This window comes from Octodon degus, unplaced genomic scaffold (assembly GCF_000260255.1).
Source record: "Octodon degus isolate 3935 unplaced genomic scaffold, OctDeg1.0 scaffold00255, whole genome shotgun sequence".
NCBI classification, from domain to species: Eukaryota; Metazoa; Chordata; class Mammalia; order Rodentia; family Octodontidae; genus Octodon; species Octodon degus.
In genome coordinates this window covers 2,410,561-2,431,247 of record NW_004524831.1, presented here as the reverse complement: position 1 = coordinate 2,431,247, position 20,687 = coordinate 2,410,561, and the positions used below count along the sequence as shown (strand labels likewise).

Sequence of the window (20,687 nt, the reverse complement as noted above, 5' to 3'; positions counted from 1 at the left end):
GGCCCAGACTAGGTCTCCTGCTCAGCACACCTGGGGGTGGGAGTAGTGTGGCATGTGATGCAGAGGACTGAACACTTAGTAATCTTTATGAAGGAATTGTAGGACATTCTCCTTTCTTTTACCTCTGTTTAGTTTTTTTTTTTTTTTTTTTTTTTTTTTTTTTTTTTTTTTTTTTCTCAACCTCATGTTCCACGACTTTTTTGCACTGGTATTTCTCTGTCTCTACTCATTTCCCTTAGGAAATAATTCACCATTCAATACTATCTTGTCCAAAATTTACTGATACCTTTATTATGACTATTATGATGCACTCTTTTTTTTAATTTCAGAACTGGGGATTGAACTCAAGCCCTTGTGCTTGCTAGGCAAGTGCTTATTCTCCTGAGCCATCTCCCTCACCCCTCAGCACTCTATTATTTTCATCAGCCTTTGGACTTAAATATTAAAATACAAGCAAATGATCTGTCTCCTCTCTAGAACCCCTGGAGACACAGTGAGTGTTGTAGAATAAATGGTTACATGCTGTATCAAATGTGATTGCATTTGGTGATACAGGGAAACATTATATTGCTTGATAGAGCAAAGACCTGGCACATGCCACATGGTCTATAAACACCTGGCTTGATGTGCTCATGTCCAGAATCTTTCACTGTAAAAACTGAGACAGCAGGCACTGTCCAAATGCACAAAGCTGTGTCCAGATTCATGCTGATGTGCACAATTAAAGTGTGTAGCACACACACTGGAAAAAAAAACAAAGTAGATATGCTGGCAAATTACAGGGGGTTTCAACTGAGAGACAGGTACAGTACATTTCTGTGAAATCCCCCAGGTCAGATTGTTGTGGGCATCTGAATTAGAGAAATATTATAGGCATTGAGTCAGGGCTGGGCTCTGTAAGAAACCATTATGAAAGATGGGATACCTTGGAACTGTGGAAGAGATAGGCACCTCCCCTGTGGGCCAGATCTCAAGACAAAAGATAGAACCAATGCAACCACCCACTTACCTCCCTAGGGATGAACATCAGGGATTGATATTCTGAATAGGTATCAAACACATTGAAAGAGCCAGGAAGAGTCACTAACTCAACCCCCTACTGGAAAAGACTCTACTCTGTATTCATGCTTGCTTGCTACATGTCTCACTTCCCCATTTGATCCTGATTTTATCAATTTTATCTGAACAGTTATACTAGTAATCTTACTGATTGCCATAGTTTTGTCTCACTTCATGCCCACCTAATGAGTTTTCATGTTTCCCACCTCACCTCATGATTTTGCTCTATAAAATGCCTAGGAAAGGCAGGATCCTTGCCAACCACTGGTGTCCCCTTCTGTCTGTCTCTCAGACTGCTCCTTTTCCCCTCAATAAATATATTCTGCTTTTAATGTCTGTTGTTTCTAAAATTCATTTTTGATCTTTAGAGAACACAAACTAAAGATATCTAGCAGATATCTTTAGATATCTAGCAGATTGGGAATTTCCCTCATATCAACTTCATTTTCTCCTAATGTGACTCAGTTTTTCTTCCTGTTGGTTAGGTGCAGTTCACCAGATGCCTACTATGATGTATGAGATGATTTTAGGTCCTTTTTGAGATTTGAAGTGTGTAAAAAACCAGTCTCTTAAGTTGGAGGAAAAGGATAATGTATATCTCACTAGAGATATCTCAATTATTTTTTTCTGGAACATAATACCTGACACCTACAAGTTAATGAAGGATAATTTTTCTTTGGCTTATGGTTTCTAGAAGTTTCATCCTATGGTTCCACAGCAGAATAGTATAGCAGATTGTTATCTCAAAGGACAAAGAACTCATAGTATGGAAAGACAACCAGGGGGAATTGAGGGAGTAGGAAAAATACATACCTTTTGGAGCCACAACCATTGTGACCCTCCTCCCCCACTATGCTTCACCTTCAAATGTCACGTTCAACCATTAACAGATCAGTGAACTAATCTGGTGCTAAGTATCCCACACCCATGATCAAGTTGCCTGTAACAGCCTTACCTGTGAGCATATGGGGCTTTAGGGCACACCTAAGTATAAGCTATATGAGACATTGGAAAGTATTTTCTTTCACCTAATGTTATCCGACCTTTCCACAGAAAATAAAGCCCAGGAAAAACAATATCTTGATTTTGAAGATTGTATACAGACTCCCCATCAATATTAGGTTGTTCAATATTGTACTGTATGAACAAGAAATAGGTGTGTTAGGAGATTCCATGGTGTTTCCTATGACCCCTCTCAACTCCATAGCTGAGCCTGAGCCCTTTCTGCTTATGCTGTCTGATGTCTGTGTACCTCAGTTATCAGTAATGGATATAACAACATGCAATAGCTATTTTTAATTGACCAGAAACCTGAGATAGACACTGTCTCAGATCTGTTAAAGATTTTTGATGGTATGAGAAAATATACATGAAGTATCTTCTGTCTACCCAAAAATCCATTAGCAGGGTAGTAAAGACCTATCAGAAACTTAAAGGAATTGAAGTAAAAAGTAAAAGTAATGAACTTATTCTACCTAGAATCTGCCTTCAGTGTGAATGATGCTGAAATGATAATTTACTAGGCTTCTACAGGCACAAGAGGAAATATTTTCTCAGAGCCTTCATGTTCCCTCATGGTCTACATTCAGAAAATGTTTAATGGTGTCGTCTGTCTGTGTTCAGCACATTCACATATTTTTGCTTCTAACTGCTTTCCCTGCATTGCTTTAATATTGCCTGGAAAATTCCTACATGTCATTCAAACTACTCCAAGGAAATAATCGTCTCTTTAATTGAATGCATGTGAGTGAGATTCACACACCTTTCTTATGTGTTCTCACAATATCTTGTCTGCTTTTGAATTTTCTCATATTTCCATCACTCTGAGTTTCATGCTCATCTTGTTTAGAAATATTGTACATGTTGAGAGACAGGAGTGACCATGGACAAAACTCTTCTTTGCCCTTAGTTTCTCATGGTTCAGACTGAGAGGTTCTTTTATACTGAGCATGATAACTTCCAATAAATTGTGATAAAATTACCCAGGTGTCCATAGACATCTAGTAATGTTGAAATGTCATGCAGAATATTGAGAGAAGACATCTAGAAGTGATAATATTTAAATGAGATCTAAAGGAGGTGCTATGATTTGGGAAAATAATGACTTGGAGATCCAATTTGCAGAGAGCAAGGCCAGTATGTGTATTTTGGGGGACATGCAGATGGAAGGGTCATGTTACATTGGGTCAGTCCATTCGGTCTATGAGTGTTTCCCAGAAAACATTGTCATACACAACTGCATATATTTGTGCATATTTTTGTGGGTTTTTCTGAATTATCACCTGGAAGTAGAGCAGCAGCTAAGAAGAAGCCCTCATCAACTTGCAAAATACTATGTGACAAGATTCTAGGTATCTGTAACATGGGTTTGCTTTAAGCATGAGTTCATAGCCAGATGCCTGTATGTATTGCGTTAGGTGTGCGTATTTAGATTGTAGACGGAAAATTCATTAGGATATGCAAAGAGTTGAAATATGTTCACATGAAGGAGACATGTGTAGAGTATTTATAAAGAAAAACTCATCTGTATAGTTTTCTGAAGAAAAAAGATGATGTATTTGAGTGTACTGAGAGCAGATAGCTTGTTTAAATGTATTGCTTTGCTATTGCTGTTCTTTTCACAAGGAAATATAACCTGGCATTCAAATGTAAGAAGAAAAAGGTGTAAGTTGTCTCATTGTTTCAGAGATTGTAGTTTTAATTTGACTGATTCTGGTACATGAATGTCATGGTAATTAAAGGGCAAGAATACCTACTGTATGAGAGCCAAAACCCAGAGATAAAGGAAACAGGCTGAGAGGAACAGGCTGGGGTCCAGACTTTCTAGCTCGGGTCACACATTTATGCCTCAGCCAGACACGCCAAGAAGTTATTCTGCACATCTCACAAGTCAAACAAGTCATTAACATGAGTGTATCACCTCCAGGTAGTACTTTTCTAGGCTTATTAATGTTAATAGTTAGAAATGTCAACCTCTGATGCGCCATGACAGTGTGGCCTTTGTACTTGGAAATAGACTTATCTTCAGAATTCAAGTATTTCTTATGACCATATATAAACTATGAAGTTTGTATGAGGGAGTTGGAATGTTTGCTTTTCATCTTTACTCTTTTGAAGAATATTGTTTTCATGCATCTCTAATTTGTTACTTTACACAAGAACTGTACTCTTCACAGGTGCCATGTATTCTTTTCCATGGATGAAAATGGATTGAGACACAGTGTGAAAATTTTGCTAATGAATTCAACTGTCTCATCCCCCAAACGGGACCTCACTGTATTGCAGTTGTCCTGGTTTGGGTTAACTCATGATGTTTTCTGACATCAGGAGATTCTTTTGTAGGGCATTGACCCTGAGACTTTCGGAGCACATTTGTGAGCCATCTTCAGGAAGTGTCCATTGGACTCCATTAAGAAAACCATGAGAAACTTGAAAAGCCAGGTGTAAAGATCTTAAAAATGCAAGTATTTTTTCAAGTGAGGTAAGATTGATAGCATAGAGGAGAGTGGTCCAGAAGTTCCTGGGTTATAATTCATAACTGGAACTCCACTCCTGATGGAAGATGTTTATTTCTCTTGTCCCTCTCAGCTCAGAAAGCCCACAGTGGAGTAGGAGCCAATCAAAGAGGAAGCATTTTCTGTATGAATTACCCAGTCATACAGGGAGGTGAGCTCTTCTGTGTACTGGTGCCAGAATTCACAGCCTGAGTACATTGCTGAGCACCCCATCTGACTACTCTTCTGTAACTTCTGGCTGCATCCTGCATATAAAGATTTCTTCGAGACCCTTATCTAACTCAATGGTGATGTTACAGGCTGGGTTCATGGATGGGATGGAATTGGATGGGTTCTGGAGGGAAGTGGCTAGAATGAGCTGTGGCAATATAGATCCTTGGCTGAGCTCCAGAATCTGAGGTCTCATCTGTCCTTTTTCTGCTTTGCTCAGACAGGAAGAGTTCAGTTTCCCAGTTTACAATCCCCACTGTGAACGCTTTGTTGGGTGGCCCCAGGTATCTTCAACAGTCTGAGGATATCTGGAGGTTTGGAGAAACCCTGGGTTTCATACCAGCAGTAAAAAAAAAAAGAATTAATACTTTGATTATTGATTCAAGCCCTCAATCATCAACATCTCAAATGGCGTTAGTGCATGAGCAGTACTCTTGTGCTTTCACAATATTGAGAAATGAGGTGGTCAACCAAAGGAGGATATTAAGAGACATCTTATTGGAAATAAGAACCCCCTAACTCCAAGGAAGCCTCCAAGTGGATGGCAGTGTGGCTGCTCAATCCAGAGCTGCTTATAGATAAAGAGCACTAAAATTGCCCAGTTTTTAGTGAGCCTCACAGATGGCTCTGTGGATTTAAAATAACCACTCTGAACTTGAGGTCACTAATCCATTTTCTTAGCATACAAGGCTTAATGGAAATCAATTTTAGAGAACAACTGGCTATTTTTAAATTTTAGTTCCTGGAAACTTAGGAACTTGGTGGGTCATGGCTAAAATTAGAGAGGGATCTGTATTCTTCGTTGGACATAAAGTTCACACTTGGTTGAAATTCCTTTCATTATGTCTATTCTTATTTTAATTCATATTGAATGGTGAATTTCCAGTTCTACTTCAGGCCCTTCCCTAGGTATGTGCCTTACTTATATAGTAACTAAGTAAACTATTCTTTACACTTACAATATTTAAGTGAGGGTTTCCATAAAGTTTAGAATGCTGAGAAAGATGGAGGGAATGTTAATATATTAGGAAGGGGGGGTGTTCTGTTAAGGATAAATTCCAGAAAGGGATCCCTGCTGAACTCATCCTAAGAAATGCATCGAACTAGGGCATCTACAGGGATGTGTGTGTGTGTGTGTGTGTGTGTGTGTGTGTGTGTGTGTGTGTGATTGGTATGAAAGAAAAGAGAAAAAATGAGATGTCATCTCTGAAATAATTGGTATAGTCAGTGCACTGTTTCTAAACATTGTTAAAATTAGAACACTGATTGAGTTAGGTGTTGTATAAAAGAGGCATTTAAGTAGGATTAATTTGCCAAGTTTAAGAGCTGGAGTCCTATGAATGACTAGAATAAAAAGGTTCTTTGGATTGGCAAGAGAAAAGGGGAGTAAAAAGAAAATGTGACAGCAGGGGATTTTGAAGGGTGAGAAAAATAAGCAAGCTCAACCCTAAACTTCTGGTTTAAAGTTTTTCTCAGTGTGATAATAAATAAAGGATTATCTGATGAATTAAGCTGAGAATAATTCATGGCTCAGGATTAAACAAAGAAAGGGAATTTAGGAATGGAAAATATTTCTTCTGTGGCTCCTCACAGCTCATCTGTCTTTTTTTTTTTTTTTTTTTTTAAATGTATTTGGTACAGGGTCTCATTACACAGCTCAGACACACAGTTGTTCTTTTTTCAGCCTCCCCAGTGCTAGAATTACTGGCATGTGCCACCACACCACGTCTAGGCAGCTGGCGCCGTGCACATGGGGCCAAGGCCAGCACAGCGTATGATGCTGGAAACCAAATCCCAGTCCCTGCACTTGCCTAAGCAGGTACTTAGTCCACTGACCTATCTTACTGGCCCTTCACCTATCATTTTTGAGGTAAAATTGGAAATTTTGGTTTTGTTGTAGGTTTAGAAACAGGGTGGGTATCATCTTTGAAGTAGAACAAGAAGGGTTTTTCCTTGGCATGAAAGATTTCAGGGTATTTCTGATGTTTTCTATTATAGTGGGTTAATTGGTGGTCAAATTGCTACACTCAGCTGAATTAAACTAGCCAGGTGCTGGGTGTGGTAGGTCCACCTTAGGATAATTGGCCAGCAGCAGAAGAGGCAGAACTGGAAAAGTGGTTGAAAGGCTATTAGGGAAGTTTTTTGGAGAAGCTGTTGAAAGCTGCTGTTTCTCTTGGGATATTCTGCTGGTGGACCTTGTCATGCTGGTTTTTCTGATGAGCGTGGTTGTTCTCACCTGAGAAGCTTGGAACCTCATTGTCACAAAGAATAGCTATGATTCATATTGGGGGATCCCTGGTCCTCACCTTTAGCATTGCTTCCTGGTTCCCAAGGGGAAGATGGTGCATTGCTTAACCTCGTTGAGAAGCTTGTCACATTGGTGTTCTTGATGAGAACTCAGCTTTCCTCATTGGTGGAGGACCTCAGGACCTCACTGTTGCTGAGGGTGGCTTATGGTACTTTTGCAAGGAGCTCTGGTTCTTACCTAGAGCATTGCTTCCTGGCTGCAGTGCAGATCCCTCAGCCTGCCAGCACAGGTCCTTCATCCCACTGGCATAAACTCTTTGGCTTCCACCACTGATGTTTGGGTCTTTCCTGCGTAGATCTGTGAAATGGGCCTGTATGAGATACTATCATGGGCTTTAGGCCTCTAATTGGACTTGCGGGAAGCATTATTATGAACTCTAGATTTTTAGCTAGAGAACTCAAACAGGATATTACGTTCCAGAAAATCAGCTGGATTCTCTGGTTTCTATTGTGTGGACAGATTTCCTGCACTCTTCATATATAATTCTTTGATTCATTATAAAATAATCTTATAAAATATGTCCTATATTGTATTATTCATCTTGCAAAACCCCAAACCATGGTAGTTATTGTACAGGGACTGAACTCAGGAAATTGGCCCTGAGCTATATCTCTCTGAAATGTCTATATTTTTTTTTTGAACATTGTTTACTAAGTTGCTTAGGTCATGGAAAACTTTTGATGTTTTTTCATCTCCTTCACTGTTGGGATGACAGAAATGTACCAGTTTTTGGCTGAGGAGATGGCTCAGTAGAATAAGTGCTTGCCTGGTGAACGCAAGTTCCTGAGTTCAATCACCAGTTCCACCAAAAAAGAAAGAAAGAAAGAAAGAAGGAAGAAAGGTACCAGTTTGCCAGTTTAAGATTGAGGGTTTTTTTTTTTTTTTTTTTTTTTGTATTTTTAGGGAAGGGTTTACAAGGGTGTTCAGGGTCTCACTACATGGTGATCTACCTGTTTACAACCTCCCAAGAGCTGGGATTACAGGTGCAGACCACCATTTCCAGTTTCAGTTGCTGTCTCAGTGCGCCCCAGGGATGGGGCCTGCAAGGCAGGCCAGGGGATTGAACTCCCAAACCCTGCATCTACTTGCAGGCCCTTTAATCCACTGAGCTATTTGGCTGGCCCAATACTGGGTTTTTAAATCACCATGATTTACCAAGATTTTAGTGCCTGGGTAAAATAAATATCACTGAGGCATGATAGTACAAATCTAATGATAACCAAGTATGAGAATGAGACAGAAAGAAGTATTAAATCCCTGAACCCAGTCCAGCTAACTAAGCAAACTCCTATTTCAATATGAAATAAATACTTTGCAGTGGACCTCAAGACTGACTTCTCTGGTGTGGATGAAGCCATGAGTTTTAAGTCCAAAGCAATGAAGTAAAAAAGATGTTTAGTGCAAATCTTACATTTAATGTTGAATTTTATTTTTCACACTAAGGATACATGGTATAATACTTCCTCATTATCTGAGATAGGAATAATATGTCATTGGTCTCTTGGAAACAAGACAGAATGGGTGAGCAAGTGATTTACAGTGTACTATATTCAAAAAAGTATATGAGGAACTTAGTGTTTTATTTTGAATTTGCATTTGTGTTACATAAATTCCCTCAAATATAGATCAAGATTTGTGTGGTGAGTAGGTTTAAAGGATTTGAGGCTTAGCAGTCGTCTTTGCTTGTTTCAGTGTATTTTGGTCATTTTCAGTAAATTTTACTTTCAACTTCCTTTGGGTTGATCTAGATATTTCCGCCTTCAAGCTCAGTAGCATCTGTACACTCTTTCTTTCAGCACTTCATGTAGCCCTTTATGGAACATGATGCTCACCAGATTGTTTCCTGGTTTTTGTTTTATGTTTTAGTTTTTATTTTGAGTCAGGGTTACACTTTGCAGTTTTGGCTGGCCTTGAACTCACTGTGTTTCCAGTCTCCTTTTAAACTCAAGGGATCCTCCTCCTTCTACCTCCTGAGTGCTGGGATTAGAGATGTGTGTCATCTACTCACCCAGAATACTTCCTGTACTGAATGCTATACTCATCATGAGCAACTGAGTAAGGTTAATAGTATAATACTGTTTGGAAAAGGGAATATCACTTTAGAGTCTCTGTCTGTCTGTCTGACTGTCTCTCTCGTGTGTGTGTGTGTGTGTGTGTGTGTGTGTGTGTGTGTGTGTGTCTCTGTTTGTGTCTGTGTTGTGCAGAGCTGCCTTATTCTGGCCAGGATAACAAGATGGAAATTTTCAATGGGTAGGCACAAGGTTGAGTACTTTGAACAGAATGCATCAAGCACATGGTAGGTTGAAAAGGAAACACTTATCACTTCTAGCTTTAATTTATGTAGATATGGGAACCCTTCTAGCTGTTTTAACCTTGGTCAATCGTCTGACCTTCTACAGTGGGCTGCTTATACCTGTAATTTCACTTCCACTTCCATGATCATGATGGGCTAAAGGCATGTTTGTGTGACACCACCACTTCCAAAACTCTTTATCCTTTGTAGTCATTGGCATTTCACTGGAGAAAGAGATGACCCTTAGTCTTTGTTCTGTATTCCATAAATGGCAAGAAGCTGCAAACCAGAAATCCCTTGAAGTATCTCTTGTGTTCCCATCAACTTTCCATGTTGATATTCTGGAGAAGGCAATGGAAATGGACCACCATGGAGGTTCCAGTAGATAAAGCATGTAACTTAATTGCACAGTGTCTTTGAGCCTAGCCTCTACATGTCTCTGTGGATGTCATACAGCATCAAGCTTTGGAGCCTGTTCTGTATTTTTACACAACTGATATCTGAAATGTAGTGTAGGTAGGAAGGACAAGAAAGGAGTGTGAAAATACAAACATTACTCTGGGTAGAGCCGCTGAGCTTTAGTATGGGGCTCAGAGCTAGAGGTTTGCCAGGTCTTGTGGGTTTGTGTTGCTGTGTGTACCTTGTCATTTAGTGGTGTATTTGTCCACTGTGCCGGCTGAGTCAGTGTTTCAAGCATTGGTGATTGTGGCCTTCAGAAAACATGGGAATATATCTTGGATTTTTCTTGTAACCATAATATACAGAATGATGAAGAATAAGAGCAACGTGCAAGTTGAGGTCAGCGATATGGATCACTTTCACACAGCAAAAAGCATGGCCCTTAATAAAATGAAATACTGCCCTAGATATATGTCATGATCTCCTTGCCTACCCTGTTGTGATTTTGTATTCCTTGCACTCTTATCCCCTACTCGTCACTACTGGGTTTTTCTACTTTCAGTACATTTCTATGGTGGTATAATCCCAGAATCTGATGAGCACTTCACATTTGTTCTACCACTGAGCTATACCTCAGCCTCATGTACCATATATATATATATTCTTCACAAGGTCTCCCTTGTTTATGTCCAGTTATGGGAAGGCAGGCTTGTCAAGTTCTATCACTGGTATACATACCATAATAAGTATTGGCCTTCTTTCTGCTCTAGAAGATTAGAGAAAATGCCAGTGATGTTCAGGAACCTACTTTCTAGTGCACAGATTGTGCATCTACATAAAATGTTGACATACACCACCAACGTGGCCACCACAAGTAAACAAAAATTTCTATTTCTCATATCTTACCAACACTAGATATTTTCTAATTTGGTGAATGTCATGGATTCATAGTGAAATTTAATTGGCTCTTTTCATTTTTTATCTTTTATGCTTCTGTTTTATTGTTTTTTCATTTCTTCTATAAGTGCTTCTATAAATTATCTGCATATGTGACATTGCCATAAATAATTTTGTTTTAATAAAATCTTTTCTTAAGTTATTTCTTTGCCACTTGTAGAGAAACAGTGTAACTTCTCATAAAGTTTCTATCTGAATATTAAATTCATAAAGTATTTTCTGTAATCAACAGAAATCCTAATTTAGTATTATGTACTTTGAAAGTCACTTTAATATGTGTTGCCTAAAATTTTAATTTTTGACTCTTCTTGCATTTCTTCATTTCCTTACACTTTTTCCATATTCTGTTTTCATATTTTGTATGGTTCTTCAATCTACCTAGAATACTCCTTTGAAATCTGTGATGGAAAATCAGATATACTTACCATGTAATTCACACTTGATTAGTTGATCTGTTCATTTTGTCATATAAAAATAACATTTCTGCCATATTATTTGCAATTTTTCTTCCAGTATGAGGGCTAAATCCAGAGCCTCATGTATGCTAAGCAGCTGTTCTTCCACTGGGAAACACCCTGTGCTTGTTTTCTAAAAAGGAAAAATATTATCACACAATATTTCGTCAATTTCATGTGAAAACAGAGATGGAAAATAAGGGCTTTTCTTGTTTAGTATGAAAGATTTAGATTGAGTATCCTTGTGTCATTTAACTTATCAGTGTTGGTTTGAATTAGATGAATAGTGTGTTCTTAGCCACAGGAGCTTAAGGTCAGTGACTTTAAGCTTAGGCCCACAGTGACAAGCAAAGGAATGTCAATGTACTTTTTGCACCCTGAGCTGCAAACCATTTTTTGGGGTGGGGTGGGGTGGGTGGGGTAGGGGATTGTGTGTAGAACAGCTGTAGAAGGGCTGTGGACTGTGAGAATTTATAGCAAGAAATCTCACATCGACATGGCTTTTGTGTTCATTCACTTAGGCATGCCTTCCTATTATGCTTGGCATCTCTCCCACCATTTAGGCTTATTCTCAAGATAACCTGTCAGAGGATCTAGTTCAGCTCTTGTGATGATGAAATTAATGAGTTGAAAGATGACTTTCAAATCATAAGGTGTGGAACGTATGCTATAGAGAGAGTACACTTTGTGAAGAGCTTAGAGATTATGCCTAATCATGAGGAAGTGATTGTGTGTTGCAATGCCTTTCAACAATCATTCTGGTTTGCCTGGAAAGGAACAGGTCAGTACTTAGAATTCAGATTCTTTTTTAATGATCTTGGATGAAGTAAGTTCCTTGCCTGAGTTAGTTGAAATATTCCCTTTTCTTACATCTTGATTCATTTTACAAAATATCATAGCATATGCCAGGTTTTTTGTGTATTGAATAATTATATTCTTTTTCGTACATTTTAGTGTTCTTTTCTGAAAATAGATAAGGTCAGAGAAGTCTCATTTAAATTTTAATCCCTTGACAAATTCTAATCTTTTTTTCTATTCCACTGTGTCCTACCCTGGCTTGTGGCCCAGTTCCTCTTTGCACTTTGGAATTTTCTCCATGAAATATTGAGGCTCAAGTGAAAGAGTAACTTAGGAACTGACTTTCAGGGACAACATTCAGGAAGGGTCCATTGAGTACAGTAAGAAGACAGAGGCAACTCTGAACATGTTGGATAGCGCAAATGCTGTGATCTGTCATGCTGGATGAAGGCAATATCCTAGGAGGAAGGCTGTGTTAGAAAAGGCTTTGGTTTTACTCTATCATTTGTGTTCCTTTCAAAGAGGGAGTGTATATTTTCTCTTGTCCTTTTTAGCTCAGAAGGCATGAAATCTAGGCATCAGTGAAGAAAGTTCAGTACCTGTGGACTGTCCTAGCAGGCAGACTGTCCAGAGAGAGGACCCTTCCTCTGTCAGGAACCCAAGTCAGAAGCTCCCAGTTTGCTGCTGAAAGCCACCCTATATGGCTCACTGACAGTTGTGTGACATTTCTTGATGGTAGGTTGTATGGGAAGCTGAGACAGGAGGATCACTATGAGTTTGAATGGTGTAGCAAGACTCTGTATCAAGAAAAAATCACATGATCAGCTCATTTGATGAAGAAAAAACATTTGAAAATTAAAAATGCATTTTTTAAAATTCTGAAGAAAATAGGCGTAGAAATCTTTCAATCAAATAAAGCACAACTATGATGAACCAGAGATCAGTGGGATACCAAGTGGAAAACAGCTGAAAGCTGCCACTCTTGCCTTGGGGCTGGCAAGGCATGGCATGCCCAGCTTTCTGGAGCCTGCATGGCGTGTGGTACCAGGAATTGAATTTAGGTCCTTGCACTTGCTAGGCAAGCGCTTAGACCACTGAGCTATCTCCCCAGCCCATAAATCAGAATTTTTTTTATGATGTTCTATTTAAATGCTTTGCCGATCCAAGATTCAAATCAGAATTTTTGTGGGAAAATATTTTTGAGAGAATATGAAAATACTAGTCTGAAGATGATACAAGTTTTAAACTTTGTACAGTTTTATATATTAATTTTAATTTAATTTTATATATTAATCTGTAAAGGATTATATTAATATATATGCTTTACAGGAATATTATATTATGAATATAATTCTTTCAGATGTGTACTTTGCTTTGGCAATATATGGAATATTTTATAGTTCTCAATTTAATATATTTTATAGCTTTATGTTGGGCCTATTACAATACTTTCAGATGTGGTTTTAACATTTGTGACCTGTTATCACCGTGGTTTCAAAATGTGTAATGTTTACAATTTCCAATCCACTTGTTTATACCTGACTTTTATTTACATGGAAAATTTTTGTACCTTTAGCTATGAATATATACTCTGGTACAATAGCTTATTCTATTAATCATTTATTGACCCTTTAATTTTTCCAAAATGTATTTTGATGTTACATGCAAGTGAAAACCGTTTTTTTGTGTTTCATCTTAAACTCTTCCTACAGTTTTTGTTCTTTTTTGTGTTTTTTTTTCTATATCCACTAATGTAATTTTAAGATTTGTGCTCTAGATTTTATTGTAATGGCGTAAGTTAGGTTTTCAGTAACCGCTTTGATGCATTCAATTATTTCTTCTGCTTTCATTTATAATCTGTGAGTATTTAGCAATGACTGACATATCCTATTGTGGAGTGATTTTCATTTATATGTTGCTGTTGTTTTTTTCTATAATATTTTGAATTGATATCTTTATTCTTTTCTAATATGTACTCTCAGTATTCTTTCTTATTTTTGAAGCACTCATTTCTGAGTCTCTGAAACAATTATTATTATTATTATTATTATTATTATTATTATTAATGTATTTGGTTGTTACAGAGTCTCACTACTCAGTCCGGACTTATAGTGATCCTCCTGTTTTCAGCCTCCCCAGCACTGGGATTACAGGCATGCTCACGCGTGCACCACTACGCCCGGACTCTGTGACCGGCTCAGCCCACCTGGGGGTAGGGCTGGCCTGGCATGTGGTGCTGGGGATTGAACCACGGTTCATAGGCTTGCCTAAGCTTGCCTAAGCAGGCACTTTAGTCCATTAAGCTATCCACTAAGCCCCTCTCTGAAACAATTTTAATATGTGAATTCACTTTCATATATTATAAAATCTTTAATATTGAATCAACATTTCCATTTGAAATGTGTCATATAAAAATGTATAATTTAATCTTTACTTCATGGAGTATTCTAAACATGTTTCTGTGACTCATTTTTATTTTTTTTCCAATTGAGTATAAGAGCTTCCTTTGTATGATTTCTGTTTCTTAGAAGACATTTATTTTTAAATCTGAAAATTGCCTAAGGGTGAATATTTCTTGAGGTTTTGAGAAGACTGTACACTATGCAGTTCCATGATAAAAACATTACCGAATAACCTATTAATACTTTTGAAATACATTAGTTTTATTTTTTATGTATTTAGTACAGGCTCTACAGGGACTTACTACACAGATCAGACTTGTAGCGATTCTCCTTTTTTCAGCTTCCCAAGTGCTGGGATTACAGGCATGTACCGCCACACTCTGTCTCAGTCGCTGTCCCTGCACACCCCCAGGGGCACAGGCCAGCACAACAGACCAGAGATCGAACCTTGGCCGCTGTGCTCTGCTATCCAAGTGCTTTGGTCTGCTGAGCTATCTGGCTGAGCCTTGAAATACATTAATTTTAATCGTTACATTAGAGACTTTTCTGCCTTCTTCAGCTGTCAAATACTGATGGAGTTGTTTGAAATCCTTAGACATAGTTGCATAAAAATAATTTTGTCCTCACGTTTCTGTGTTATGTAGTTTGAAAAATGTTTAGTGGAACATATTTTAACTCAGTTCTTTTTTTAGAGAATTTCGCTTTGTGTCATCACTGATCAGTGTAAGCTTTACTTACTTTGAGGCACAAATTGAATATTAACAAATTAATATACTGTCATCAAGTTTTATTCTGTCAATGCTAGATTAATTTGGCTTTTTATACAGCTTTCTATTTAATTTATTGTCATCAGTTTCCACCTAGAATTTGCAGGTAGTGATAGTGTTTTCTCTCTAAACCAGGTGTCCAGACATTGATCAGCTCTCATTCTTGTTCTCTCTTTCTCTGATGGTCTGACCTGTTCTGCTGATTGTCAATATAGAGTTTGGCTACTATTTGCTGGGAATCTGGAGGACTCACATTTGCAACTGTGCTTGATTATTGCTGCCTCATCTTGGAATTTTGTCTCAACATTTCCTATTTGAAGGCAGACAAATGGTTATAAATGAATCTGAATTTGTTATTGATAATTTGCAATCTAAACTGACCTTGAAATTACTAAATAGCTGAGGCTGGAATTTGAACTCCTCATAATCCTTCTACATCAACCTCCGAAATACTGGGCTTAGAGGCATGTACAGCCATACCCAGATATAGATTTCCTTTTGTACTTAGTATCTAATTATTTTGAGATATCATAGTTTTATGCATTTAATATACTTCATTCATGTTCTTCCCCTCATTAATCACCCATAGATGATCATAGAATTTCTTGTATCTGAACGCAAGCTGATCCTCTGGAGTCTGTCAGCTATGAGTTACCATCATTCCCCCTTTTCATTGTGAATAGACTTGCTCCAATAAGTGGTTTTTTTCACTAGCATTTTTATTATTCATAAGCCACATTTAATATTAAATTATTTTTTCTATAAAACCATATTCATTTCAAAATTCTGTCTAAGTACAATAAAAGAAAGAATGACTTAATCAGATTTGAAAAGATATAAACAACTGTTTATCAGAACTATTCATTAGACATTGACATGGCCCTGCATATTGTGAATGGCAATTTTCAGGTCTCTTCCATGACCTCTGAACTAGAAACACCACATAAATATAATTTCTGTGAGCCAGCCAGAAAAGCAGTTGTATTATTCTACTGTAACTACATCAGTGAATTCCAAACCAGTATCCAAATTGCAGTGTGAAAATATCTGAATGCACTTAGGTTTGGTGACCAAGACATGGAATTAATATTTGATGGTATCAACTTCAAATTCAGCTTTTATAAGAGGAGTTCAGAATCTCAGGGTCTGAGTCTGAGCCTTTAATGCGTGATTAAAGGCCGACCTTTAATCTCTGAGCCTGAGATATCTCAGGGTCTGAGTCTGAGCCTTTAATAAAGTCTGAGCCTTTATATGTGTGATTATTTAGGAGGCAGTGACCTTTGAGGATGTAGCTGTGAACTTCACCACAGAGGAGTGGGCTGTACTGAATCCATCTCAAAAGAAGCTCTACAGAGATGTTATGTGGGAAACATTTATGAATATGACTGCTGTAGGTAAGGAAGGCAACATTTTCTTGTTTATACAATGAGAGAGCCTTGGTCCTTGCTCATTAGTACAGATATATTAAATTGACTGTAAAAACATTTAGAGGAATAGCTCAGGCCTGTTTACATTATACCACTTTATATTGACATGGTTATGTTTTCTATTTTTATGGCTACAATTCAGGAAGGTGTTTGGACAACCAGCAAATTGATGAAGAATACAAAAATTGCTCAAATCTAAGGTAATTTGCATTCATAAGTGAAAGAAATATTCCCTAAGTGTCATTGTATAAAAAGAAATATTACACCTGAGGAAACTACACATACAGCCATGTTCAAATTTATCTCACAAATGATTTTCCAGATATGACCATATGTTAATTTTTTATAATCAATTAATTGAATAAAGCAATAGTCTAATATAGGAAACTAAGTTTGTAATGATATTATACAAGAGATATTATCCCATACATTGGTATAAAAATTTATTTTATGATGAATATTTTGAAAAGTATATGAAATTGCTTTTATTTATTATGTGTTGGCATAGCTGGAAACAGCAAATTTTGGACTTTGATTGATAGAAATTAATCTTCAAGTTATCTGCACACTTGAATATATGAAAGAGACTTACATTATATAAAAAATTGCTAACCATCAAAATGCAAATGAATAGCATAATATTATATGTTTTCAAAACAATCTCCAGAGAGTTGGATGTATTCATGTTTTAAATTTCTTAGAAAAGCAACCTTGCATATTGTTCATAAGAATATAAAAATAGAAACATTTGGTAATATACAAATGTCTCAAAAAGTAAAAAATAGCTTTTTGTATTTGATCCAAGAAAACCTTCAGGGGCTGGGGAGATAGCTCAGTAGAATAAGCACTTCCCTGGCAAGCACAAGGGCCTGAGTTCAGTCCCTAGTTCTGGAAAAAAAGAAAAGAAAAGAAAGAAAACCTCCATATGGATATCCTGAGGCTTTACAATTATCATATGTTAATGATATGTGCATACTTCTGTCCAAAGCAGGTTATGAATGGATACTCACAATAGCTAAGCTCTGGAAATATTTCATAATATGTAAACTAAGCCTGAATGTCCATCATTGCATGCATGGATAAAGAACATATGGGACAGGCTCAGCATGGTGGAGCCTTCTTATAATCCCAGCACTCTGGTAAGGTGAGCCAGCAGGATGACACCATGAAGTTATCCCTTTGCAAATTAATGATCTATGAGAATTCCTCTCAAATTAAAAAATAAAAAAAAACTGGAAATGTAATTTAGTTCTAAGACCATTGATTGTTTAATTCTCATCACTGAAAAAAAATGTACAATATATTAAGCCATAAAGAGAATATCATGTCTTATCCAAAAAAATATAGTTGGTAATCTATCTCATTATGTTAAAAGAAATAATTCAAATACAGAAAATGAACTATATCACTTTTTCTTCTGTAAGAAATACCAAAATATGTATTAGGGAGTAAAATTAAGAAGTGATAGAGAACAGAAAGATTTATTTGTTGAAGATTACAATATGTAATATATCAATTATTGTAACTATACTACTAACCTATTTTGAAACTATCTCATTGCTACTTCTTTCTCAATAAAATTATTAAAATAAAAAAGAAAGATGACCAGGATAGAAGAAATGGCGAGAGTAATGGGACAAATGGGTCAAAACTTATCAATATGTATCAATGACCTAAACGAAATTATACCTTATATATGGCAAACATACATCAATTTAAAATTCCCAAATGAATACCTTCATTTGATAGATGAGTGTTTTGGTGACATCTTTCATGGCTTTCAGCCAAAATGTCTTAGCAGGCATCAAGCCAGAATTTATCCCAGTAAACTGTTGATATGGATAAATTTTTACTGTGATTGATATTTGTGGTTTTTGTTTACAGCAATAAAGGCGTATCAGAAAGCAGTCAATATAAAGCATGGAATCAACATAAAAAAACAGTCTTTTGGACTACAGGTGCCAATGTAGACATGCAACAAGTTCCTTTAAAGCCAACTGAAAGCCATGCTTGTAGAAATTCCCGAATTGGGCATTTATCACTAAATGTGCCGATTTTCTCTCAGACTGGAATGAAACCAAATAAGTATTTTGCATTTGATGAAAAACTGAGTAAATGGAATGAACATGGAAAAATCTTCAGTGATCTCCAGTCCTTTCAGAATCATTCAAGGAGAAAGACTGGAGAAAAACTGTATCAATATGAGCAATTTGGAAAAACCTGCTTGAAACTTAGAGCAAGAACTCACCCTGGAGAAAAGACCTTTGTAGGTAAGAAGAGGTTGGAAGCCTCCAGCATCCCCAGCAGTGATCAAATCCATGAAGGAAATCACAGTGATTGGAAACCATACATGTGGAAACTATGTGGGAAAGATTTTAATTCTTCACACCTTTTTCAAGGACGTGAAAGACGACATGTGGGAGAGAAGTCCAGTGTATATAAGGAACATGTAAAAGCATTAGCTTATAGTAATTCCTTTCATAGACATGAAGTAGTTCACACTGGGGAGAAGCCCTATATATGTAAGCAATGTGGAAAAGCATTTATAACTTCCAGCCATTACCAAATACATGTAAGAATTCACACTGAGAAGAAATCATATGAATGCAAACAATGTGGGAAAACCTTCAACACTCAAAGTTATTATAAAATTCATGAAAAGTTTCACAGGGGAGAGAGACCCTATGCATGTAAGCAGTGTGGGAAAGCATTTACTACACAGAGTAATTGTAAAATGCATGAAAGAATTCACACTAGAGAGAAGCCCTTTGCATGCAAGCAATGTGGAAAAGCATTCATTACACAGAGAAATTGTAAAATGCATGAAAGAATTCACACTAGGGAGAAACCCTATGTGTGCAAGCAATGTGGGAAATCATTCACTACACAGAGGTATTGTAAAATACATGAAAGAAATCACACTGACCAGAAACTCTATGCATGTAAGCAATGTGGAAAAGCATTCACTACACAGAGTTATTGTAAAATACATGAAAGAAGTCACATGGGAAAACTGTATGCATGTAAACTATGTGGGAAAACTTTTAATACACAGAGTTATTGTAAAGTGCATGAAAGAAATCACACTGGAGAGAAACCCTATATATGTAAATACTGTGGGAAAGCATTCAACAAGCAGAGTTCCTGTAAAATACATGAAAGAATTCACACCGGAGAGAAACCTTATATATGTAAACATTGTGGAAAAGCATTCAACACACAGAGTTCCTGTAAAATACATGAAAGAATTCATACTGGGGAAAAACCGTATGTATGCAAGCAATGTGGGAAAGCATTCAGTACGTACAGCAACTGTCAAAGCCATGAAAGTAGTCATAGTGTGGAGAAACCTTATGTGTGTAAGCAATGTGGGAAAGCATTCACTAAAAAAGTTTATTATCAAATACATCAAAGAACTCACACGGGTGAAAAACCCTATGTATGTAAGCAATGTGGAAAAGGATTTAGACAGAAGTGTGCATTTCGTGTACATAGACGAACCCACACTGGTGAGAAACCCTATGTATGTATCCAGTGTGGAAAAGCATTCAGCACTCACAGTAATTGTCTAGTACATGAAAGTACTCACAGTGGGGAGAAACCCTATGTATGTAAACAATGTGGAAAAGCATTCACCACACATAGTTCCTGTCAAGACCATGAAAGAATTCACACTGGGGAGAAACCCTATATATGTAAGCAGTGTGGGAAGGCATTCACTACACATAAATGTTGTCATAGACATGAAAGAACTCATACTACAGAGAAACCTTATATATGTGAGCAATGTGGAAAAGGATTTTCTAACACATATGCATTTCATACACATAGACAAAGCAACTGTGGGCAGAAACCCTATGTATGTAAGTAATATTTAAAGCATTCAGCAGCCACAGTACCTGTCAAAGCTATGAAAGAAGTCACACTGTAGAAATCCAATCTTAGCAATGTGGGAAGGATTAACTACACATAAACACTGTCAAAGACTTGAAAGAATTGACAGTGGAGAGAAATGATGCATGTCAGCCTTGTGGAAAAATTTTGTTGCTGAGTCCTAATTTTATACATCTACAATGTCTCACAATGGGGAGAAACCA

General features: G+C 37.1%; 1 protein-coding gene across 1 annotated transcript; it reads left to right on the top strand.

Annotated features, from left to right (window-relative positions):
* Positions 1-16,473: 16,473 nt before the first annotated feature.
* LOC101587554 (zinc finger protein 709-like) lies at positions 16,474-20,679 on the top strand. Its single transcript, XM_023706409.1, has 2 exons — positions 16,474-16,557; positions 18,475-20,679. Exon 2 carries the CDS (start codon positions 18,563-18,565, stop codon positions 20,459-20,461), a length of 1,899 nt encoding a protein of 632 aa, XP_023562177.1. The 5' UTR covers positions 16,474-16,557; positions 18,475-18,562; the 3' UTR covers positions 20,462-20,679.
* Positions 20,680-20,687: the final 8 nt, after the last annotated feature.

Excerpts from the sequence above, each read along its gene's own strand:
- LOC101587554 (XM_023706409.1), top strand. The coding sequence starts at position 18,563 with ATGCAACAAGTTCCTTTAAAGCCAACTGAAAGCCATGCTTGTAGAAAT.